Below are 27,147 nucleotides of genomic sequence, written 5' to 3'. Positions count from 1 at the left end.
TACACAGGGTTTCATGATGTATAATAATATACATAAAACTTGAAATAATTTATTTGCAATATTACAAAATTAATTGGCAAATTTTGTCTCATTCTTTATGTCCCACCCGTTATATGTGTATGTGCATGGTGTATATATGTATATGTATATGTGCGTGCCTTTGTGTGAGGGTATGTCTTTGGAAGTGACTGAATGTATAAATGTAGGTTTATTTTCTTATTCATAGCACTCCCCTAAACGACCACCCCTATGCCCTTATAGTTATTGGTCAGGTATTATTATCTTTATAATTAACATTGTTATTTTTATTAGTGCTATTGTTGTAAACTATTACTGTTATTATTATAATTATAGTTATTATTGTTATTACTTCTGTTATTATTAGTATTAGTACTCTTGTTATTATTATTACTGTGTTATATTTATTAATTTTATTATTATTATTAACTTGCAGTAATTGCTTTACACCATTGTAGGTCCTTAAGCCTCATCAGTTTTTACCTGTTTGTAATAGCTCCTCACTATTGTATACATAAGCAGTTATTAAAGTAAAAATACATTGATTGATTGTTTATTCTATATATTTAAAACATGAGACATTTAAAAAATTATTAACTATTTTCGTTTATATACGTAGTTGAACGACTTTAACTTAAAAACAACCAAATGCTTTTTAAATTTTGTAACAAAACTGTCCAATCTAGCCGGGGTGATTTCAAATTGTGTTAATACAAAGAATTTTCACCCATCCTGACCAGGATCCCGTCTATAGGCGAGATCTTGCCTAGGCGGGGTGAATAATTTTACATATGAACGCGGTATTAAAATTATAAGAGTTTAATAAGATAGGCGTTTTTTATATAATAAAAAAAATAGAAGTTTATCATCAACTGATCTCAGTCGAAAAGGACAAAATGCTTCTGATGTTGTGCTCAAACAGTTAGAAGAGTCCTGCAAAAACACAACTACATTTGGCAAGCTGCGTCCAAAAAACTACATCTATTAATAAAAAATCAGAAACAAGAAAAACCTGGTGTCTAGCTCATAAAATTTGGTCTATGAGCAAGTTATAATATTTATCTTTGAAATTTTGCATGAATGGTTTAATCTTTCATTTCTAATCTCTTTGTTAAGAGTCTCTAGTGATTCTTCTGAATAATCTCTAATGGGAAGTTCTAATGCATCGGCAATTTGTAAACCATGCCAACGCTTGGAGGAATAACAATATAATAGTTAAAAAATAATAATATAAACATATCTAAATTAATAACAATAATATAGTTAAAAAATAGCAATAAAAAAAAACGCGTATTAAAAATTATATTATTATCCTCACATTTTTCTTTTTTTTTCAAGAGGCGACAATATGTAGCTTCAGGTAAATTAAACTCATGTAACATTTTCTAGAGCTCGGATTTTAGAATAAATTAAAAAAAACAATTTTAAATTACTCACTAAAAGAAAAACTTATCTAAGATCTCTCGTCAAATGATAATTTTTCAGGTTGTCGGGTACTGCTCAGGCTTCTGAAACATACGAGTCTGAGTCAGAATTATTAAAATTTGTATCTAGCTGATATGAATGGATTGTTCATTATTGAATAAAAATAGTATTGAAAGTTTTTACAACGATGCCAACTTCTGCAACGATTTTTTGTATTTATTGCCATTTATTGCTATATAATTGTACTAGATTGTTATTGCTATTATCTTGGTTTAAATTTTTTTATTATGGGGGAGGGTACATATGTGTGTGAAGGAGGGGGGGGGGTTAAACATAACATGTAGTAGTTTTTAGTGTAATTTATTTGACAGAGTGAAAGACTAAAATTTATTGATATGACAGAGTGAAAAACTAAAATTTATTGATGTGACAGAGTGAAAGACTAAAATTTATTGATATGACAGAGTGAAAGACTAAAATTTATTGATATGACAGAGTGAAAGACTAAAATTTATTGATATGACAGAGTGAAAAACTAAAATTTATTGATATGACAGAGTGAAAGACTAAAATTTATTGATATGACAGAGTGAAAGACTAAAATTTATTGATATGACAGAGTGAAAAACTAAAATTTATTGATATGACAGAGTGAAAGACTAAAATTTATTGATATGACAGAGTGAAAGACTAAAATTTATTGATATGACAGAGTGAAAGACTAAAATTTATTGATATGACAGAGTGAAAGACTAAAATTTATTGATATGACAGAGTGAAAGACTAAAATTTATTGATATGACAGAGTGAAAAACTAAAATTTATTGATATGACAGAGTGAAAGACTAAAATTTATTGATATGACAGAGTGAAAAACTAAAATTTATTGATATGACAGAGTGAAAAACTAAAATTTATTGATATGACAGAGTGAAAGACTGAAATTTATTGATATGACAGAGTGAAAGACTAAAATTTATTGATATGACAGAGTGAAAAACTAAAATTTATTGATATGACAGAGTGAAAGACTAAAATTTATTGATATGACAGAGTGAAAGACTAAAATTTATTGATATGACAGAGTGAAAGACTAAAATTTATTGATATGACAGAGTGAAAAACTAGAATTAACAGCATAAAACAAATCAATCAAATTCAAACTGCTTTAACTGTTCAAACAATTCAAAATCAAACTGAAGCTCAATAGAAAGTAAAATAAAATTTTTCAAAGTTTTAAACCATTTATATCAAATTTTTTTTTTTTTTTTTGTCAAAATTATTTTACAGAACCAGCTTTGTTTTTTAGTAGCTACTGTCTATTTGAATTCCTTTTTTCTTTTTTTTTTTGGTTAATGGCTTAATTTTGAAAACTTTATACAATTTGTTGACACTAAATTCTAATGAAAAACTGTAATGTTTATAACAGCTCTCTAGGGATATCTTACTTACTAAGGCTAAATAATAAATTAAGGCTTGTCAAACTCTTATTTCTGAACGTAATTATAAAATACATGTTTGAGCACTCTACTAGCATCATTTTTTCTTGAAGAATTTTAAGTTCTGACTGATCAATATACGGATTTTTTATCACTTTTTGACGTTTCAAAGTCAAATTTTCAGATTTTTTTTTTCAATAAATTTTTTAAAGATATTTTAAGAAATATAATATTAGTTATCTAGCTTTTAGAAAAAATATAGTTTTTTGTGTAAATAAAAAGATAATTGTTAACTGTTCAGGTCTTGTCACGAGATTTTGCTGCGTAACAGGAAACCGTAGCATATTTGAAACGTCATTAATGTAACTCGGCTTTAATATTTATTATATTAGGATAAGTTGCTTCATTGTTGTATTCTAATGTACCACATTGTAGTTATTGAAAATTGAGAAATAATAAAATAAGAATAATCAAAATGTAAGACAAAAAAATATTAAAAATGAAATTTTTATTTTTTAAATTTTATTTTAATTTTTTTAGATGATCGACGTCTGTGTAAAATATCACTACCAACACAGAGACCAACTATAAATGAAATTAAACGTTTGCATTTACAATATTCAAGGATATATATACATGGTAATTTTTCTATTAGTTTAAAGAATGAGCTTTTTTTAAACATTTTTTTAAACAAAAATTATATATTAAACAGATTTTTGGCAGTTAGATCGGCAGTTAGGTCAGCATTGTTAAATGCCAACCTTAATTGTGAGGGTTATATATATATATATATATATATATATATATATATATATATATATATATATATATATATATATATATATATATATATATATATATATATATATATATAATTTAAATTTATATGGTGGCTTTTTTATCCCGTTTAGGCGGGGTAAGTTTGTTCATATGAACAGTTCCTAATGTTGTTTGAATTTGAATCAACAGCAAACTTGGCAGTAAAAAATCTAAAACGTTTATAGATCAACCTAAATTTTATCACATACTGTTGATCAAAAAAAAACAAACAAGAAAAAATCTGTCATAGTCTTGCAGAAGTATTCTCCGGATCTGTCGTCTATACTTTCAAAACTGTTAAATAAGTGTTTATCAGAGGTTTGTTTTCCAGCCTGCTGAAAAGCGGCATCTGTTATCTATATTTTCAAAGGTTCTGTAGAGGTACCTTACTTGTCTAACTACCGTCTCATTAGTCTTCTTACAATCATAAGCAAGGTTTTTGATTCTTTAATTAAAAAACACCTAATCTCTCATCTTGAATCTAATAACTTACTTCCTGATCATCAATATGGATTTCGTTCTTCTTGTTAACAGTAATTTGTTAACAGCGTTAAAGTTTGTTAACAGTAATTACTGATAGATTTTATTGTGCATTAGATAAATGTAAAGAGACTAGGCTATCACTCTCAACATTTTTGAAGCTTTTGATAAAGTTTGGCATGCTGGTCTTCTCCACAAGCTCTCTTCTCAAGGTGTATCAGGTAATAACTTTAAGATTATTGAATCTTTCCTTACCAATCGCAGTATAAAAGTTGTTCTCGATGGATAGTAATCTTCTTCATATCAAATGTCTTGGGGTTTCCCAAGGTTTTACGATGTCCTTATTGTGGAGCAATAGTTTCTGTTTCAGAATACCAGATAGCATGGTCTAATTTATTTTTAAGTTTATACTGCTGAATACAAACTGCACGCGCTCTTCTATCTGTCAAAGTAGTTAGATTAAGAACTTTTAATCTTTTTTCATAATCTAACCTTTACGCGAGTGAGAAACTTTTGCAGCCCTATATTGAACTAGCTCAATGTATTTAATATCTTTTTTTGAGTAAACATTACATGCAAGCTTAGCAAACTTTGGGTGAGGTCTAACGTAGGTTATGTTTAAAATTTTTCCAGAGGTTTATATCTGTACTCAGTAAAGCGCTTTTTATCATACATGTAAATAAACTGGTTTAATGGAATCCGAACATTTTTTATCATGGTTTTTAAAGGTTTTTTGCCTCACGCAAATAAACCTTTACTTTTTAAAATTCTAATTTTTGATGATCATGCTTCACATATAAGCTTAGAGTTGAAACAAAAGCTTTAGAAAATTCTATTTTACTTTGGCGTTTGCCGACTCATCTCAGCCATTTTTACAGAATTTTTATTCATTTTTGTTTTATTTTTTAGATGTTGGCGTTTTTAAAGCAGTAAAAAGCAAGTGGAAGCAAATAGTCGGAAGTTATTTGACTAAAAATCGCTTTCAAATCACTTTTAAAGCCTTGAAAATTGACATTTTCTGGCCATGTTTAAGGATCTCATCCGTAATTTTAAACCTGAAAATGCACGGAGTGGTATCCAATATACTTGTATATTTCTACTCAATTGTTCACAAATTTTTTCTCTTTAAAATTCCATTGGCGCCTTGTTTCAAAACTGTCGAAAATAACTATATTGAAAATTTATTTGATTCTTTAACAGTATCTATTCCATTAGTTCTGACAAATGCAACTAATACACCAAACACACCATCAAGAATGTCAAAAGTTTTGCTTAAAAGATTTGATTCTTTAAACTATACTGCTCAACAAGTTGGAAATGATATAAATAAATCAGTATTAAATATGCTCAAAGATCATTAGAATCCAACTTTAAAAAAAAAACTTCAAAAAGGTGAGAGAATAAAGCGACCCACTAATTACAATATGACTTTGGCGGATGCCATGGCTTTCGATGAAGCTGAACAAGCAATAAGAAAACAAAATACGACGAACAAGTTGCATAGTAATTGTCTTGAGAGCAAAAACATGTAAACAGTGTTCTATTCATGCATTGCATTGTTGTTAATTATTGTCCAATTAAGGAATTTATTTGCAATGAATGTGAATAAAATAATATATTTTCTTTTTTAGTTAAAAAAATTCCATTTCGTTAATAGATTTATTAACTTACTGCTAGTTATTGCGTATTTTTTATATTTTATATGCATCCGGAATTAGGACATAGACCGGATAAAAAAGTGTTTTTAAAAATTAAATAACATGAAAGTTTAAATTAAAAAAATAAAGTTTTTTTATATTGTTCGATTTGTCTTGTAATGACGTTATGATGATTTAAGTTCTAAACCATTGGTTTTACGATATTTTTAAACATTTTGTTTTCTACAAAAATTGACACATGATTTTCTACTTTTGCGCTCAATTGCAACTCAAACATTGTGATAAAAGTGGATGCATTAAGTGCAAATGACCAGTAAAACTAAACTACTGAAAAAAATTAATAGTTTTAATTTGAATACATGGAAACTATTTTAGAATACAAAAATTGTGCAATCAATGCCGTCTTTATCCATGGCTCTCATACAAATTTACTTGGGTGTATATTCAAAAAATGAGCCTACAGCAAACAATGAGTTTATTAAAAATAGTCATAAAGCGCGGAATCAACTTTGTAGCCCAGGAGCCACGAAGGATAATTTTGCGTACATTACATAATCAAAATTATAGTAAACGTTAATTGCAACTTCAATTTGACTAGTTCTAATCTTTAGTTTTTATTATTATTTATTATAATAAAAATGTAAAAAACTTGAGTTTCAGTCAATTAATGTTAAATTTGCCGACTGCATTCATATATAATGCATTTTAAACTAGTCTGATTTTCATGCGTATTTTCAGTTTTGTCTCAAGCTCAAAATCTCTATAATATGTCTTGTTTCTAAATATATATCCAATTTATGTTTTAATTTCTTTTTGTTTTAGTATGTTTTTAGGCATGGCACACAAAAGACAAGTGACGAAAAAAAAAGATAAATCTGCAAGTTCTATGATGTTAATAACACAACTTCTAAACAAAGCACTTATGTAAATGAACTTCAAGAATTTGTGACTAAGAATCTTAATGTTGAGACAGGATACATTCCTAACAGTACGTTGACTTTCAAAAAGAGAGGAAACGAAGTGGCATTGGCTATTGAGGTTGTTAATCTAGAAGTGTCGTTTACTACTCACAGCCTAGAATCCGTTAAATTTCAAGAAGAGGGGCAAGAAATGGTATTAATTTAAGAGTGGTTTTTTAAATTTGTAAAAATTTCTAGCAGTGCTCAACTTAATAAAAGACTCGAATTAGTGCAAAGGAACGCAATACTGCCTAATACGCACAACCTATTTCGAGCAGGTAAAGAATTTACTTTTTGATCCCCACTAACTGACAATAAATATGGCAAAAATAGAAACTGGTGAGTTAAAAGGTTTTTCTTTTGTTTGTTTGGTATTTGCATGAATAATTCAATTTTCACAACAGGCTTGGCAATATTTTCAGATGTGCACCAAAGAAAACATAAAAAACATGAAAAACAAGAAAAAAATGAGACATCAAATACTCCCAGTATGGGAGTATTAGCGCTTTATAATGAAAAAGGTTCATCCAACTATTGAAACCTGTTCTCGAAAGCAATGGTTTGAAAATAGAAAATACTGTAAAAGAATCATTTGACGCCAACATGCGTATACGCGTGTTGGCGTCATATACGCCTAGCATGTGTCATGCGTATACGCATGTTACGTTTTTTTAGATTTATGTTGGCTATAGTCAATATAAGAGCGCTCAAAAAATCATAAAAGATGCTGCTCCTAATCTAGTGGACATCTGGTGCTATGCACGTGTCTTAAATCTGGGTGCAAATAACATTGTTAAAAATATTATTGAAGTCAAGAACCTAATCGAACTTTTATAAAGAACTTTAAACTTATTTTCTAATTCTTGAAAACGCAATAATTTGGTGGTGATTAAAACGGGCAGCTCAAGAAATGAATTTCTGGAACAAACAAAAGTCCTCAACCTGAATCTTATAATGTTTTCGTATCAGTGTTAAACCAAGCCAAAAACTCCCAACACTTTGATTCCCAAGCAAAATTTGGTGCTTATGTGCTCCTTAACAAATGGTGTAAATTCGAGTCTCTTCTCAACTTTGTGCTGCTTTATGTGTTCAGTATTCTGCAATCTGCTTCAGAGTACTTGCAGACTAAAAACATTAATTATTTGAGTGCTTGAAAAATGATGCAGACAGCCAAAGGACTACTGCAAGCCATTAAATTTGACGATATTTACATTAATACAAAACTATTTATAAACAAAGTAAATTAGATAATGTTTCAAAGCAATCTTGAGGTAACATATAGCACGCAATTGTGTGAAACTAGTACTGCATGGAAAGAAATTGCATGGAGAATCATATCAAGATACAAGACCTTCAAATCCACAAAGACTTTTTGGAATTGAAGTTGTTAAAAGTATTACTGATAAAATAATTTCTAGTACCGGTTTTTATCAAATGACCGGCTTATCAGAGACAATGTCTGCTTTGATCCTGACAAATTTTCGGTAATTTTGGAAAAAATTATTATCTGTTTAAGCTTCAAATAATTTGTTGAATTCACTGGCCTTCTTGGTTGATACAGAAATAGAACGCAAAAAGATAACAGCCTATAAAAGTTGTCTACTATGCAGTTTCAGAATTCTTCACAGATATTAATTTCAGGTTTTAAAATATTTTGATTAGTTCCTTGCTTAGATTTACTCACTGACTTTCTTAAATAAGTGAAAATACTTTTAGCACATTGAAAATAATAAAAATACCATAATAAAAAAACTGCCATCAACATTATCTGATGATCATTTTAAAATATTCATCCTGATAAGTGTTGAAAAGAATTTACTTGCTGATATCAATGAGAAAGAATTTATCCTATTTCTTATAAAAGACTCATTAGTTTTCTCTAAAATGCTATTGATGTGACACATCTTGCGGTTACAGATTGCTTTACAAGTTTTCTTGACGTTTAAAATACAATAACTACCAGATTTTTCCATAACTGTTGCATAGACATGAAAAATGTACAGCAGTAACCCTCATTTGTAACACAGGACCCCTCTTTAAAAGTTTTTCCAATAGATTTTATAGATCCAGTCCGTTACTGATTATACGTAATCTTTTTTCATAACGCATTTTCTTCAAAGCTGGTACTAATTTGTAGCTTGTAATATAATTTGTAGCTTGTATATATATATATATAAAATATCTTATGATTGTAATTTAAATTTTATGTTTCCTTTTTACGTGTTTTTTTTTTGTTGGATTTTGTTTTCTTGAATGAATTTTTAAAATTTTATACTAATAAATTACTTTATAATTTGAATATATATATAGCATTGCATGACCGTAAGTTAACCTTCATGTTATTGTGATTAAATTAGTACCTTAACTTTTATTAAAAATAACTTTGAAAGACTCTATTAAAACATTTTGCTTTTTTCTCTAGTTTTTAATTTTAGTTAAATCGTATTTATGTATATGTCTAGAAAAAACAAAGGACTTGGTGATAAGACAAACCTATATTCTTCTCATCCTTGCCAACTTTATATATATTATAATATACAGAACATGTAAATATTTGTACGGCCAAATAAATAAATAAAAAAAAAAAAAAAGGTAATGAGTTAGGTCAATAATTTTCTGAATCATTTTTGTCACCTTTTTTATATAGTGGTGTTACAGTTTCTATTTTAGCTGAATTTTTTCTTATTTTAAGAAATTTTTGAACAATATCTAAAGGTTTTTATATATTGGTGTCACAATTTCTATTTGAACAATATCTTACATTATTTTTTATTTTCAACTGATCACATTTAGAACGATTAGATAATAGTTTATACTTTAAACTTGTTTTATCTGTAATTGCTTTTTTGTTTTTTTGTCAACCCATGGTTTGATTTGTACTTTTTTTATTATTATATATGATTTTTTTAAAATGTTTAATTGTGACATATATCATTATAAATAATTAGGAACAATTGACCTTCCCAACATTTTCACTGATGACGTTGTTTATCACTGTGTGATTGCCCAGATTATAGTTAAAAACAGATTTTCCATAATTTAACATCGTGTTTGAAGTGCTTTTGACAGACTAGTCCCAACTAAGTTCGCTTTCAGCGTTACCTAAAGTTGCGTTTTAATGGATTTTTTATCTGAGTTTTGGTGTTTTGCTTAAAATCAAATCTCAAACATAACCACTTTTAATTAAACCTGTATTAAATGTTAGTGATATAACTGCTTGATGTGAAAAATTGTCATTTATATATTCAACAAATTTGAATGACTGTTTATCGTATTTTATCACGACTTAAAAATTATTTTTTCCCCCTATACTTAGGTAATTAAAATCTTCTAAAATTAACAAATGGAAATCAATTTTTGATTAATTTTATTTTTAGTTGCTTCAATTATTTTACAGATATAGTTATTTTTCTCTACTCATGTATTAGGTGACCGATGAATTACTTAACAAACTGGAGAATCTATTTTGATCAATTTTATTTTTTAGTTGCTTCTATTATATTATAGATATAGTTATTTTTTTCTACCAGTGTATTAGATGACCGATATATAACTTAAAATACACCAAGTCCGTTCTATGTAATGGTCTTGAGTAATGATATTAGTGAATGAACTACAAAACTTTCTTTTATATAGATAACAATCCCTCCTCCATGTAATTAAATTGAGTTTCTATTTCATCAACTATTATGAATAATTTGGTGACCATTTACCATTAACCATGTATAAAATAGTTTTCAAAAAACCAGGTCAATAAAGAAACCTAAATCATTTTATTTCATTAATCAATTCACTAATCCTGTTGGTGAGTTCTAGAATAGCATGGTCTGTTAAGTGTTGTGTTTAGAAACCATACTAGTTTTCATTAAGGATTTTGTTTGTGATATGTATTTATATAATAATTGAAGATTATTTGTTCAAGGAGTTTTGGATAACACAGAAAGGACTGGTATTGTTTTGCTGCTATTTTTAACTTATCAGGTGCAGTTTCTGTAATACTCGATAAGTTAATAATATTTGAAAGATAGTTCAATAAATTCTGAAAAAAAATGCAAAACTTCGTTGGTAGAGATTTTTTTTGAAGTGTTTTTATTACTATTTCTATTTCATCTTATTAAAGTTCTTTTAATCCTAAAAGACATAAAAGTGTTTAGTGTAAATTTTAATTGGATTATTTTTACATTGTAATTTAGAAACAATTAGTTAGGACCAATATTTACAAAGTGTTTGTTATATTTCAGAAATTTAATTTTCTTTAAACTTTATTTTATTATGAGTATTTTTGAACGTATTTAGCTTTTATAATTGTAGTTAGAGTCTGTTTTACATACTCTTTTTTTCATAACAACCCAGATTTAGATATTATTTAAGGTTTACAAAAAAAATTGTATAGGCGTATTATACCTGTCAACCTGGTTATATAAAAGTTTAACTATATCAGTTTTTATACTAGCTAATATATAATATAAAATGCATATCAGTCATAAATGCATACCAGTCATAGAGAAACCACTCCTTTTTGTGATGGTTATCAAGAAGCCTTTTAAACATTTTTAGTGAAGGTTTATTTACAACGTTATTAGAAAGTGAGTTTCATATATTAATTATTCTTATAGAAAAAAAGTTTGTACGCATACTTAAGCGGGAGAAATGCTTTTTTAGTTTGAGTATGTGACCATGGGAAAAAAATAGTTTATCGATTTCAAATCAATTTTTACTATTAGTATTACACTATTTGAAGACATTAATTCGATCGCCACAAATTAGACTGTATTTTACACGTATATTTAGCTTCAATGGTCTTTGTTCATACGGTAGATCGTTTAAGTCTCAAATTTGTTTAGAAGATCTTCTTAATATGTTTTCTATTTTAAGTTTGTCTTGAGAAGCTCTGGGTAACAGATTGATCCAAAATATTATTAATGGGAGAGGATTAGAGCTAAAAATAGTTTTTAAATGAGTATCGATTTGGATAAGATGAAAATGAACTTTTTATCAGACCCAATACTTTTGTTGCTTTGTTGACTTGAATAGTTATGTGTTTTGAAAATAATAAGTTCGAGTTTACATGAACACCTAAATCAAAGAAGTTAGCTTGGGAAACATGAGAATAATTTCTTGTAAAGCTATTACTCTAAAATTGATAGTTTTTATAAACTATTTTACCCATTTTATTTAGATGTAATGTGGTGTAATAAGACTTTATTGGAATCTACCAGAGGCTGTAATTCCAAGAGATTCCAGAGACTGTAGTTCCAATTGTTGTAAACTTCTTGTAATGATCATTATCAGCCCTTACAAACTTTTTACTGTTCTTACAAACAAAAGATATATAAATACTTTGTATATTCCCCTTGTAAGCGAAGCAAGAAAGCATCTTGAAATTAGTAGAAACATCTCACTTGAATTCAGAATATTTAGTTTTGTCAAGAAACTCGTTAACGTTATTATAATCCTCTTTTTTTATGTACCGAGTGTTGAATTTGTAAAAATGGATACTTATTTCCATTGTGGAGCAATACTGCTTTAAAAATTCGTTTTAGGCTATCTATGAGCAGTTGCCATTGTTGTTTGCCGTTTTGAGCTATTTATGAACAGTCATCAAAACAAAGATCATTACACGAATTATAAAAATTTCAAATACTTTATGCCGTTTCTAATATACCATTTTTCTGCAGTTTTTGCTTTGTAGATTCCATTCCATCAGCATTCCATTTTTAGAAAGTTAATCTCCAAATGTAGGAAGACATAAATCTCTAGCTAAATCATCTAACTTACTCTGATTTGGATAGTGAGGTTGAAAATTTGTTATTGGTACAAAAGTTTCATCAATGTTTTCACAATTGCCACTTGCTGACTCTTCAGATAAAATATTCATTGCATCTTCCTTTGTAAAGAAATAAAAAAAAATCATATAGAAATTTCAACATAGAAATAAATAATAGTAGCGTTCAAAACCTCATTAAAAAATAAATTCATCAAAAATACTTTAATTAAATGACTTTTGGAGAGTATGATGAGAGGTATAATTAATTTTGTGGTAGTTATGGTTTTTAAATTTCATGGTTTGGTTATATTGGTAGTCTGTTATCATGTAGAACAGGAGTAGATGACAGTATGTCAGGAGTAGATGACAGTATGTCTGCCTGCCTTTAGCTTTTCTGTACTTCGTAATATCAATTATAAAAAAGTAGCAGTCATTGTGATGGTTCTTTGGATTTTCCAATACTCTGGTAATGATAAAAGGTATTGACTTTCTTCTAACTTGTAACCACCCTGCTTGAGTAGTTTGGCAGGCTCCTTATATCATATTAGGGACCCATGGTATGTCGCAATCATCAATCGGGATTCAAAAATATTTTGTGTATGCTATCCATGATATGGCACCGTTTACAGTCTTATGTAATACCTACTTTTTGCCCATAAAATATGCACACACATAGCAAAACATATAAAGAAAATTTTGACATTTTATAGTAGCTGTTACGAGAAGAACAGAACTTACCTAGATAGCACAAATACGCTTATATAACGTTTTAGATACGAATTTTGAGTAGCTTTATATGTTTTTTAAAACAAATTACTTTGGTGTTAAGCACAAATTTTATTTTTTATAAAAAAGCATTCAAAACGTTTTTTAATACATTTTATGAAAGATCTTGCAACGCAAAAAAGAAAAACCAATTATAGTACCTATAAATGACGTATTTTTATACAATATACGTATTATTATCTATCTTGTAACCCGCTATATTTCTTTCATTATATAAGCCTAAGCTGCGAGAAGTGTACACTAACAACCTCCTATGAAATGTTATGTGAGGCACTGACAACTTATTGGCACTTAGTTGTCTCGGCAACTATTATCGACCGTTTAAAAGCTATAACGCTTTTAGCGCCAACCGAAATACCGGTTATAACTTTAGAAAGGTCTATGATACAGAAAATTTTTTTTGAACTTTTATAAAAAGTTAAAAAAACTAATGATTAAACAATAAAAGTGTACAGTGGGCAAAACTTTTTTTAAAATTTGTAATATCCATGATAGTTCTTATCATATAATACTGAGCTTCTTCAAAACATGAAAATCTCGTTAAAGGAAAGTGGTATTAATTCATATTAAAAAATGTTTTCGTTTTTTTGTGATCTTTTTTTGAATAACTTTAATTTTAATTTTGCCGTTTTTAAGAAAAAACAATGCAAAAAATATACAAATAAAATTGCAGAAAAAATTGCAGGTTGAAAGGGCAAGAGAAAAGCGAACAAATAAACCGTATTTTTTGGCTGTATACACAGACCGAGGTTAATGTTTAATGAACAAAAAAGCATAACTTCTTTATTTCTAAAGACTTCAGATTAAAGTTTTTGTAAAAATGCTTGTTCTCGTGTTGATATATTTTAATGTTTGCTTCCTAGCAAATGCAGACACTCTGAACATTTTGATTTTAAAAAGTGTTTGGTGCGTTGGGCATTGATGGTTTCAGACATAACATTTAGTTATATTTTCATAGTTTTTTACATTTTCACTGAAGTAATCAACTAAAATGTTTCCTGGTAGTTCGTTTTTTTGAAAAAGGAAATAATTACTGTCATCGATTTTATGAGAAATTAATTTGAAAAATATGCAAAACTGGAAATTAAAAAAAAAATGTTGCTGTTGATATCAATCTCTTTGATAGACCCCAAATATTTTATTTTAGAGCTGTTAAGTAAATTTAAATTACACACTAATCTTCACATTACATATTCATTAGGGATTTTCCTTGAAAATATTATGTAAAATTGCTAAAACTTGTGTCGATTTGACTATTTTGTTTTTCCTCAATGAAGATTTACTTATTTATTTATATTTATATATAATATTCTAAGGTTTTTTTTATAGACCCGTTAATTAAATATAAACTACACAAAAATCTTCGCATAAATCTTTATTAGTAATTTTTTATTAGTAAAATTGAAAATATTAGTTGAAACTTTTAGCTATATAGCTCCATGAAACTTTTAACACGTTAAATTTAACTATTTTGTCTATCCGTATGATAGAACAATTATTTTTCGTATAATAAAAAAATGCATAATAGATCCTTTTATTTTTCATTGTTTTTAAAAACATAAGTAGGTAAACATATTTTTAAAAACATAAGTAGGTAAACATATTTTTAAAAACATAAGTTGGTAAACATATTTTAAAAAACATAAGTAGGTAAACATATTTTTAAAAACATAAGTAGGTAAACATATTTTTAAAAACATAAGTAGGTAAGCATATTTTTAAAAATATAAGTAGGTAAACATATTTTTAAAAACATAAGTAGGTAAACATATTTTTAAAAACATAAGTAGGTAAACATATTTTTTAAAACATAAGTAGGTAAACATATTTTTAAAAACATAATTAGGTAAACATATTTTTAAAAACATAAGTAGGTAAGCATATTTTTAAAAACATAAGTAGGTAAACATATTTTTAAAAACATAAGTAGGTAAACATATTTTTAAAAACATAAGTAGGTAAACATATTTTTAAAAACATAAGTAGGTAAACATATTTTTAAAAACATAAGTAGGTAAACATATTTTTTAAAACATAAGTAGGTAAACATATTTTTAAAAACATAATTAGGTAAACATATTTTTAAAAACATAAGTAGGTAAGCATATTTTTAAAAACATAAGTAGGTAAACATATTTTTAAAAACATAAGTAGGTAAACATATTTTTAAAAACATAAGTAGGTAAACATATTTTTAAAAACATAAGTAGGTAAACATATTTTTAAAAACATAAGTAGGTAAACATAATTTTAAAAACATAAGTAGGTAAACATATTTTTAAAAACAAATGTAGGTAAACATATTTTTAAAAGCATAAGTAGGTAAACATATTTTTAAAAACATAAGTAGGTAAACATATTTTTAAATATTTTTACGGTTGCACAATTTAATAGAGTACTCTGTATAATAGAGTTAAGTATACTCAATTAGATATAGCATTGTGTACTCAGTTAAACTGTACTTAGCACTGCGCAAATACTTCTACCATGTAATTGGACTTAGTAGTACGCACACTTAAAAAAAGTTGTCAATGGTTAGTTATATGCCTTTGAAGTATTACAGAGTAATATTTTGTCTGTTTTGTTTTTCGTAGAACAAATCAAAAATATTTTTATTTATTTTGATCTTTGGGCAACTTTGATTTGATCTTCGTATAACAAATTAATACTAGCAAAAATTAAAATTTTTTTTTTTGTCTTCCCAAACTTCACACTTTTGAAAAGAGGTGAGAAGTTTTCTAGAAAAAGGATAATATTCTTTTTTAAATTGCTTATATATTATATACTCTGAGGTGCTGAATAAACGTGTCCGCATGTATAATTGGTACTTCTTTAATACATATAAATTTTAATTATTGTTTTTTAATATTGCTTTAAAAATCAAAACAAATAATAAACCCACAAAAAATATATTATTGTAGGCAAAAAATGTAAAGATCCTTTAATTTTTTACCATATCATAAATTTGTGTAGAGCTGTGAATGCATAAACTTGCATTTTGTGAGACGCGGCGATCAAGAATGAGGATTCAACTTCTTTTGAAAGATCAAAATCTTATATTTTGGTGTTTTATTTTAAAATAGCTTTTTATGATTTAACTATTATTCTTTTTTAATTATTTATATATTAATTTATTTATATATTTATTTATTTTTTAAAGTTTTACAGAAAAATAATCAGAAAAATTAAGTAATAAAATTAATTGAATTATTATATTGAATTAATTGTTTCTATTAAATAAACTGACATATACGGTCGTAGTGGCAGTGTAGTTACATACATCAACTGACTTAAATAGGTATGAGAAAGTGGAGTGTGCATATATTCTTTTTTTGCACTCCTGTAATTCGATTTAAAGTTATAAAATATTTATCTTTGATAAACATTTAATTCAAATAACTTCTTTAGCTATAAGTTAGTGTCGCAGTGCAGTTACATTAATATACTTTATGCTAATGCGTATTAACTATTATTGTTTTATAAAAAATTATTATACCATTTTATTTAAATAAATATATTATTATTAATTATTTTTTATCGACATTTCGGTTATATCATTGATTGATAAAACCTTAGACGCAGCAAAGTCTATAAAATTTACATCAATTTAAAAAATTAATTCCAATAACTTTTAAGTCAGTTTAAAAAGTCAATAAAAATTAAGTTAAAGGCTTTTCTGATTAGATTGCGAATCTTCTTTATTTAAATGCTGCGTCTATAGCTTTTCTACGAATCACTTACCACAGAAACAATAAACGAATAAAAAACATCAGTTTTTAGATTAAGATACAACACGATAAAAAGTATTCCTAACGCAAATTTAAAAGTGAAAAGTAGCACTGAAGTCTGTGAACTACACTGGCCTAAAAACTGAAAAAAAAATTTAAGTAAAATAAAGAGAACGACCAAAAAATCAACGGAAATCAAACTAATCAAGCGTTTATTTAAAAACTTGACACTTTTCTTGAAAACCTTGTCTACTTGGTCAAAAACATCCGAAACAATTGGCTCACAGAAAAACAAAGGAGAGCTTATATTTTATGAAAATGTTGTTGAAAAACAGCTTGTTGTAATCATTTAATAAAACTTTTTAAAGCTAAATATGTATGTCTAATGAAACTTTCTGATTTCAGTGTGGTTTCTGTTTGACTAAGTCAAACTGAACTACCTTGCTAAAAATGTTTTCTGACAAAACATGCTCTATTTGATTATCCTGAAATCTCTAACATCTTAAATATAAAAAGACTGCTGATTTTATTAAACTTATTCTCACGTGGTTGAAAACTTTAAATGTAAAAAGGGTGGATGTAAATTGTAGGTTTAATGATGATAACAAGCTGTCATCAGAACTTAAAATGATGAGGGAAGAAAGTTTATATTGCATTTTAAAGAAATAGCATTACGTATAACAAGTAATCAGGGAAAGCGTATAAAACAGGGACATGTATAATGAAAGCAGAGATAAAATAATCAAGGTCGATGTGTTTCGAAGTCGAAGTCGAAGCTTCGGCGTCGCTAAAAGTCGTGTGTGAACGTGTTTCGAAATCGTATTACTTCGTATAAAATATATTTTCGCGGTTTTCAAAATTGTTAAAAGTTGTATGAAGTTTAATTTGAAGGTTTTCAAAATCGTATTAGTTCAAATAAAGTATATTTCTGCGGTTTTCAAAATCGTAAATAGTTGTGTAAATTCGAAAATGGCGTGTTTTAATATTATTTAAATTATCCAAAGGCTTTCAAACTTGTATGTAACTATACTAGTACTATCATGCTTTTTCCTTCTCTTCTCCTAGACTCTATCCCTTAGATTTGGAGCAAATCACAATTGATGAAACGCTACCTATGTTCAGGTTCAAAGACACCAATATAAAGCCCCCTCTCTCCCCCGTATGACATCGTATCCTCAAATTAAAATTTTTATGACTTTGTTTATTCGATTGCATTAAGATTAGTAGAAGTATATTTAACTAGTTTTAAAGAAATTTATTTTAATAATACACTTAATAGCTTAAGAAATTTATTTCAATATTACACTTAATAGCTATTACCTTTCGTGCTGTCTTCCGGAATTCAGTCTCACCATCATCTTCAAGAAGCTCATGGGTGGTCTCATCTGAGACATTGATTATAACTTTCTGGTTTACATTCAGTCTGCTGTTGTACGATGACTGGTTTTCAACTTGTCAAAAATCTCATCCTTTACACCATAAGCGTGCAGTTGTTGGCCTTTCAAGAAGCGGTGTAGCAGGCAACCTACAGCATAAAACATGATGTCACATCTTCTTTTTGGGAATCGTTTCTCGAGTTCTACAAAGATTCCTATAGAGGAGAGGTAACTTGAAGCAAGCTATGCAGGCACCAATTTTAACCTTAAACCTTGAGTGAAAGTGGGCAAGCAGTCTTTGAAACGTGATAGAGTCACATATGGAGAAAGGCTGGTTGTCAGTTGCAAGGTAAATCCAGAGCTCCATGTCACCACGAAGTTAATGGTACTCTGTTGGATAGCACAGATTCTTTCTGGCATTTAGAAGCCTTTTTCTTTTCCTGTTACCTAAAAAAAAATTTGTATATGTTTGTTAACATTGAATTAACTTAAGATACCGTTTTGACATAAAGTCGTATAACTTCGATACATTGCATCATAACATCAATTATTTAACTAAGTTACCAATGTTAACTGTTTCCAATTCATCTTTTGCCTTATAAACTTTGTCCTCCTTAGTAGCTTCTGCCTCACTCCTGTATCTTTTGATTCTGACACATTTCGATGTACTGATTCTTTTAGTTGGATCGCAGGTAATCACTCAGGGTCGATGTTGACCCAGAATTCATTTTTAGGTCCTTCTTGCAGATATTGCACACACCATATGCCTTATCTCCCCTGTATTCCTTCAGAAAGTACTGCCAAACCAGCGAGCGATGGGTCTTTGCCATATTTGTTTGATGTTTTACAATGTTTAAGTCGTGTTAAATAACATACACAAAGTTATAAGTTTTTAAATTCGTTAAATATAATGTAAACAAATTTATACGATTTTTATTACCGTCAAATTTTGATTTACAACTTTGTGGCTTTTCATTACCGTAAAATTTTGATTTACAATTTTGTGGCTTTCGACATCGTTTTAATTAAGTTTTAACAACTTTTAAAGGTTTTTAAAGTCGCACGTAGGAGTATTTGACGATTTTAGCTGGCCAAAATTGGAATTATTAAAAGTGGCCGTACCCACTTAATTACCTACCCTTATTATCTCTCGATAATGGTCGCTTAATGAGCAGTTAATGGTTTGGTTATAAAAGTAGTAATTGGAACTACACAGTCTAGTTAAAATCCGATCTATATCTGCGTTGTTCATTTTATTTACGAGCGATTTTAGTGGTGTTTATTGAAGCTGTGTACAAGTGTTTACAACAGAAGTTTTACAGTGTTATATCATGGATGAATCTATGACAGGTATGTACATTATTTACTCTTACTACCGTTTTGAAATATTAATTACCACAAAAGTTATATACCATGAAACTTAGCATTTTTTAACAAATTAAAGTAAATTTTGACTTTAAAAGTGAAAAAGTTGTAGTGCGCATTGAAACCCTCTTAGTTTTTTTCGTTTTTCTATGAGTTTATACCACTAGCTTTTTAAAAATCTTAATTTTAACTGCCTGTTGATGCCATCTAAATTTTAATCATGTTCGAAGCACATAAAGGTCCAAGATGAATTTTTCAACTTAATTTTTTTTTCTAGATGGGTCATCAGGAATGCAAACAATCTCTCGTTTGGATTTCTACAACAGTATTCAGCAGCAGGAGGCTCCAAATTTCAATGAAAAAATGGACTTAGCGGATCAAATTTGTTATCAAGAAATCAATTATACCGAAGAACTAAAAACAGTATACAAGCGTCAAATGTCGAGGTTAAAGCTATTTTTAGAAAAATGTGGTCGTCTTCATCCAGAACTCATGAAATATTTATTAAGAAGCATAGCCCTTGGCTGCAAGGGAGTTTCCAAATACCGGGTACCCCATCCACTCCATCATCAGCAGGACGACCAAGAAAAAGTTTTGTCAATTCTAGTGAACGTTCAAAGAGGAGAAAAACAGAACAGCTCAGGAAAGATGTGGAACCAGAAGCTATTATTTTTGCAGCTGAAACTTGTTTGACAACAAGTGGCAAAAGAAGTGCTGCAACCGTCCTCAAAGATCTTAAAACATCTCCCAAACGAGCGGGAAAGTATAAAAAAGCATTTAAAATATCGCAGCAGTCTTGAACCTACAAAAAAAATTATTGACACCGTTAGAGGGTCTTTTAATATTTACTGACGCAGGCCTAACAAAATCTCATCATGAAATCGTACGTACAAGTGACAAGAAGCAATGGCCCTGCTACAGTATTTTGGTCGAAGAAAAAAAAGCATACTATCCTGATCCTGATTCGTTCACAGTCACAGAAAGTTTAGCTGAAGTAGACTTACAAAGTCTGTTAAACCATACTGCCGAAAGATTGGTGTTTTATTTAGAAGAAGTTATCAAGACTCTAACGGAAAGTGGGCGTAAACATATGAAATTATCTACGAAATGGGGTTGTGATGGCTCCCAGCAGACACAGTTTAATCAAAAGTTTGAGGATGACTCTAATTCTGATGCCAGTATATTTCAATGCTCAATGGTTCCGTTACAGCTAACTTGTGGAGTAAATAAAAAGGTTATCTGGCAAAACCCTACACCATCGTCTCCAAGGTTTTTCAGGCCAATTCGAATTAGGTTCATAAAAGAAACTGCTGATGTAATAGCTGAAGAAATTGCTTACATGGAAAACAAAATTGCAGGCTTGAAACCAACTCAACTTCAAGACATAGCAGTAGAACATGTGATGATGTTAACTATGATTGACGTAAAAGTCTGTAACGCAGCAACCACCACTAAATCGACCATGTGATGTTATATTTGTGGAGCAACATCAAGACAATTTAATGATTTGGACAGAATATGTGTTGACAATCAAAGCAGCTACAAATTTGGACTATCCATTCTGCATGCTAGAATACGGTGTTTTGATAGTCTACTTTACCTATCATATAAATTGCCTGTATAAAAATGGCAGAAAAGGCTGAATGATATGAGAAGAAACTCATCTCAGATAGGAAAAAGAAAATCCAAGATGAATTCAAGAGCAAAATGGGCATTCTTGTCGACATACCTAAGGTTGGATTTGGTAATACCAATAACGGCAACACAAGCAGGAGATTCTTCAACGACCCGGAAACATCTGCAGATATCACTGGAGTAGACTTCCGTTTAATTTCCAGAATGAAAATTATCCTAGAAGTAATTTCCAGTGGCCACAAGATTAATGTAGAAAAGTTCAGACAGTATACATTGGATACTGCAAAGCTTTATGTTGAACTATACCCCTGGTGTCCAATGACTCCAATTCTGCATAAAGTTTTAGTACATGGTCCTGATATAGTAGAGAATGCGCTTTTGCCAATTGGACAATTGTCGGAAGAGGCTGCCGAAGCCAGAAACAAACATTTCCGGGAGTACAGACTTAGCTATGCTAGAAAATTTTCTAGAAAAGATTGTAACCAAGATATCATCAATAGGTTGTTGTTAACATCCGACCCTCTGTTGTCCAGCATTGGGAAAAAGAAACACAAACTTACAAAGCCTTTTTCAAAAGAAGCTGTGGAATTGCTTCTTCCTTCCAAGTTTCCGACACTGAAAACAAGGAAAATGAAGAATATTCTGGCAATGACGGAGTGGAATCTAATTAAATATCAAAATATAGTATGTTATTTACCATAATAAAGTTTGAAAAATAATATATCTTTTATTTCCTCAAATCCTGTTGAATAGAATAAAATGTAATGCCTAAAGTACCCATCTTTCCCCTATATTGAACGCCACTGGCTTGGATTTGTACAAAAAACATTTAATTTACAATTTCTAGTCATATGGTAAAGTTTTCAGCTGTTAAAAAGAGAGAAATAATTTTGGCCAGCTAAAATCGTCAAATACTCCTACGTGAGTCGATTAAAATTACCACTTTTTACGGCTTTCAACATCGTTTTAATTAAGTTTTAACAACTTTTAAAGGTTTTCAAAGTCGATTAAAAGTTAAAGCTACAACTTTTTATGGCTTTTATAACCGTTTAATTAACTTTTTTTCAAAGGTTAACGGATTTCAACTTCGTTTAATTTAAGAAACTTTGCCTAACTACCGCCTTTCAAAGTCGAACAAAAAATATACGATTTTGAAAACCGTAACTCGATTGCTTTATCTTTAAATGCAAGAAGTCTTTTGTTTATATTGTTAGAAATATTGTCTCAAAATTATGATATTCTTAACGAAAATGAAATTTTTACTAGAACAATGTTTTATTTTGAAAATTTTGTTCAATATCTAAATTAATTTAATAGTGGTGGGTTAAAATTCCTCTTTTTAATACTGTTCAATGGTTTGTCTTTTCATTTGCACTCTATTAAAGTTTGTTTGATAACCCGGTGCAACGCTTTTATGTATGTTACTCATATTACTCTAAGAGCACTTAAAACTCTAAAAACTCTTTTGACATGGAACGACATCGTGGTAATATACTGTCAAATTTTTTTTTTTTATCAAAAAACACTGCAAACTTTTTACACCATGTTTTATGATTTAAAAAGTATTCTATAACTCTTTAAAGCACTAAGATATATTTTTATTCAAAAGTGTAGTTTAAAAGTGCACCCTGACAGTATTTCATTTAACTTTTACTTTTTAACTAATTTGAAAGTTATTTTTATTTCATTGTTTAGGCAAGTTTAAAAATTGAAACAACAAAGTGAAGTTTATTATTAAAAAATTTTAAAATATTTATAAATTGTTTATATAAATTTATATAAATTTTTATATTGTCTGAAACATTTTATAATGGGAGAGTTAAAAATAAAACCTATTTTATTTTAAAACAAACAATATTCATCATATTGATTTTTAAAATATCTGCACCCTCATTTATTTCTAAATTTTACGCTTCATGGCCTGTTACTTAAAGGGCGCCGTGTCTGCAACAATTCGTCTCAAAATTTAAAATTTAAATTTATAACTCAAAACTTAAAAGAAAAAAACGTGTTTTTTTTTTTAATTTTAAAAATAAAGTAAAAAAACAAACAACAAATTTACAAAATTTTAATTTATTCAAAGAAAACTGCATTTACTTGATGAAATTCAATTTTATGAGTCTTTCCCGAAACTTTTAAAACGAAACCTAAAATATTTAAATGACAATTTTCTGTGTTTGTAGCTATAATTTAAAAATTTGGTATAAATAAATATTTGCACAACTAGTCATTTTTGACATTTATGACGAAGTTATGGTCCATTTACGCAGAGTTAAACACGCAAATAAATAAAAACAATGTAAACGAAACTCTACTACTGTAAACATACTCTATCTACTGTAAAAGGCAACATAAACTTGTATATAATTAGATATAAAAAATTAAATCTAATTTGCTGTGGTAATAATGTGTATATAAAAAAATTATAACAGCATCAAAAATTTATGTTATAATATTTTATAATTTTAAACAAACTTTTATAAATTATTACTGTAAAAAACAAACTACATTAAAATATAAAATATCGGATTGCGTATAGATTTAAAAGTTGAAAGAAATTTAAAAGCAAAAAGAATATTTTCTACTAAAAAATTCCGCTATTAGAAATAAAGAATTTAGTTTTTACATTATATTTTGAAACAACAAAGTTGTTCCCAGAAAAATTTATGGTTGTTTCTAGAGCAAGCTATTATCTCTTGTTACAACAAAACATATTCTCATACGATTTTTTATTAAGGAAAGTTGCTCTTACTGTAACTATTCCTACATTCTCAAAATATTTAATAATCCCTTCATACTCAAAAAACTTTTGTTTATTTAAGTTTTTTCTTAAAATATCAAAGCTTTGAAATTCTCTTCAGGCTTTTCTGAATCACATAGTTTACAGTTTTTTATACATTTTCTGTCTTTCATTACATCTTCGGTCTCTTAAATAGTATTGCTAAAGGCTTGTTGAAAGTCAATTTGTTTTATAAAAAATTGCATTAAACCTTGCATGCGTTAAGGTTTAAAGTAAACTTTAAAATAAGGTTAAATTTTTTTGTATAATGATACTTATGCAAACATTTTTTTGTATTTGTGACAAGTAATTATAATAACGTCTACATTTTCACAAAAAGCTATTATTCTGCCGAAAACCTGGTGTCAAATTTGCTATGTATTGGTTTATCTAATTATTTTGCATACCGTTTAAATAGTTTTCGCAAACAAAAAAAAAACAAAAAAAAAGAGTCTTAAGTAAGTATTAAAACATTTTACCATTTTTTTTAAATTATGAAACTTTCCTTTTTTAATTTATGTTATAAGTTCATTTTTTTTAACTTTATGTAAAAAATAAACATTTTTATTAATTTAATAACAATTTTTGCCTTAATTTATAAAACAATTATACTTTTGTATTAATTTGCTGTATATAGATATTTAACACTTAATTGGTTCTAGCAATGTTTCAAGAGACATCAAAAACATTGATGTTTTATAAGCGGATTATTTGATAAAGAAATCTTAATTGAAGTTTTACTTTAAAACACATTATAGTGCATATATATTTTACTTTTAAACACATTTCAAAGCATTATGTAATTTTTTTAAACGCAAGTTGCATTGGACGTCCTTACGAAAACATGAACCATTATAATAACAACACTTGAAAAAAAGGCTTTTAAAATGGCTTTTGTTGATAATAAAACAATAGAAACTTCTAAAGAAATAGTTGCTATTAAATCTGTCTATCTTTTTTTATGTATTTTGTTTGGCATAATTGGTAATTTGGTTGTCATTATTGCTATACATAAATATAAAAAACTGCAAACTGTAACAAACTACTTTGTCTTAAATCTGGCAATAACAGATCTCCTTTTTGCTGCGTGCGGAATTCCAACTATTATAATTACTACTATTGCAAAAAAGTGGTTGCTAGGAAGTTTTGTTTGTGATTTAGTAGGTTTCTTGAATTCACTATTTTGTACAACGTCGATATGGACTCTTGTTATGATCAGCATCAACAGATTTTTAAATGTTGCTAAAGCAAATGATATTAGAATAATTTACACTAAGAAAAGAACAAATATAATCATCATTACCGTTTGGGTATTTTCCGCTTTAATTTCATTTCCACCTTTGATCGGTTGGAGTAGATTTAAATCAGGTTCTAACTTTTGCACTGTTGATGGTAAAAAATCAAAAGAATACTCTTATTTTCTAGGTATAATCGCTTATGTATTACCTATGGTGTTTTTAACTACTTTATATTTATGCATATTTGTTATGTTACACAAGCATGAAAAAACCAAGTTGAAAAGTAACATAAACTCTATTGAATATTCTGAGCAATCGGAAAATATATCGATGTTTGAGCAAGCACCTGCTTCGTCAGTTCCGCAACAAGCACAAAACGAAGGACTAAACGATAAAAAAGTTACAACTTACTTTTCTAAATATAAGACTAAAGAAACCACTACGGTAGACAGTAAATCCCCTTTAATTCAAAATAATTTTCTTGAAGTAGAAAAAAAGAAAGAAAAGCGTCAAATGGTCGCTATTGCAATGCATTTGAAGCAAGTTCGAGTTACAAAAATGCTCATGATTTTAGTATTAAGCTTCTTTTTTTGTTGGACACCATTTTTTGTTGGAGCATTGTACCATGTTTATCACAAAAAAATCGGCGGTTTTCAAGTGACAACCTTTGGAATAATGTGCGCTTGTTTAAACTGCATACTAAATCCGCTCATTTATTCTATTATGAATCGTAGTTTTCGAAAATGCGTGTTAGAAATGTGGAAAAACTTAATTTCTTCTTAGTTATTAGTTATTTGCTATATTTGTTTTTTTAATTAGAAGTTACTTTTAAAATGATACTTATTATTAACAAGTAATTCACCTAATTTTTTAATTGTAGAGTAAAACATTAAATAACATTGTTTTCTTTAAAAGAAAAAACTTCATGCGAGACTTCATTGTAACTTAATAAGACTTTTTAAATAAGTAAGCTTTTCAGCATTATTCTTAAATTGATTGAATCTTATAAATGTAGTTGCGTGTCTATCACTGGAGGTGGGGTGTCAATTACTGGAGGTGGGATTTTAATCATTGGAGCGGTTATGATTTTATTTATATTATTTAATCTCTGAATAAATTTTATTAATTTGTTATACATTCAAGAAAGACATAAAAAACATGCTATTAATATAGTTTTATAAATTTGGCGCTTAAGATTTTGTCCATGTAAAGAGAAAACATATCTCCAAAGTTTTCTGGTTTCTGTTTTATACAAAAAAGTTAACTTTTATTTTCTTAAAATAAAATCAAAAACTTAAGCAGTTAAATATAATGAAATAAAAATATAATGTACAACAATAATAATAACCTATAATAGATATAAAATACAATACGATATAAATAAGCAACAGTAAAAGGTTCTTATTTTATCATAATACTGAAACTCTTTAGTCCCTGTCAAAAAAAACAATACAACCTTTTTCTAATGATAAGGAAAAAAACAAAACAAATAAAAACAAGAGAGTTAAAATGAGCATCGTAGCTCTCGAAACCTAAACCCTCTTTTTGTTATTATCTCGAACAATTAACAGATGCAATGATAACAAATAACAGATGGTACTAAAATAAATATTTTAGAACAATCTTCAAATCAAATGGCAACAGTTTGATCTTAAGATTTCGATGACTAGGTAAA

At 28.1% G+C, this 27,147-nt stretch overlaps 1 protein-coding gene across 1 annotated transcript in view; it reads left to right on the top strand.

Annotated features, from left to right (window-relative positions):
- Window positions 1-26,366, top strand: part of LOC124818465 (5-hydroxytryptamine receptor 1D) — a 31,874-nt gene extending 5,508 nt beyond the window's left edge. The window contains exons 4-13 of the mRNA XM_065795165.1: window positions 5,091-5,141; window positions 5,382-5,515; window positions 6,215-6,326; window positions 6,673-6,763; window positions 6,997-7,076; window positions 7,203-7,319; window positions 20,098-20,266; window positions 20,308-20,583; window positions 20,715-21,249; window positions 25,083-26,366. Coding sequence (XP_065651237.1) covers window positions 5,091-5,141; window positions 5,382-5,515; window positions 6,215-6,326; window positions 6,673-6,763; window positions 6,997-7,076; window positions 7,203-7,319; window positions 20,098-20,266; window positions 20,308-20,583; window positions 20,715-21,249; window positions 25,083-26,255 — 2,738 coding nt within the window. The 3' untranslated portion in view covers window positions 26,256-26,366. The remainder of the gene's footprint in view (window positions 1-5,090; window positions 5,142-5,381; window positions 5,516-6,214; window positions 6,327-6,672; window positions 6,764-6,996; window positions 7,077-7,202; window positions 7,320-20,097; window positions 20,267-20,307; window positions 20,584-20,714; window positions 21,250-25,082) is intronic.
- Window positions 26,367-27,147: the final 781 nt, after the last annotated feature.

The sequence above is a fragment of the Hydra vulgaris genome, chromosome 04 (assembly GCF_038396675.1).
Source record: "Hydra vulgaris chromosome 04, alternate assembly HydraT2T_AEP".
NCBI classification, from domain to species: domain Eukaryota; kingdom Metazoa; phylum Cnidaria; class Hydrozoa; order Anthoathecata; family Hydridae; genus Hydra; species Hydra vulgaris.
The sequence above is the reverse complement of the archived record's forward strand: the minus strand, read 5'-3'. Positions and strand labels throughout refer to the sequence as shown.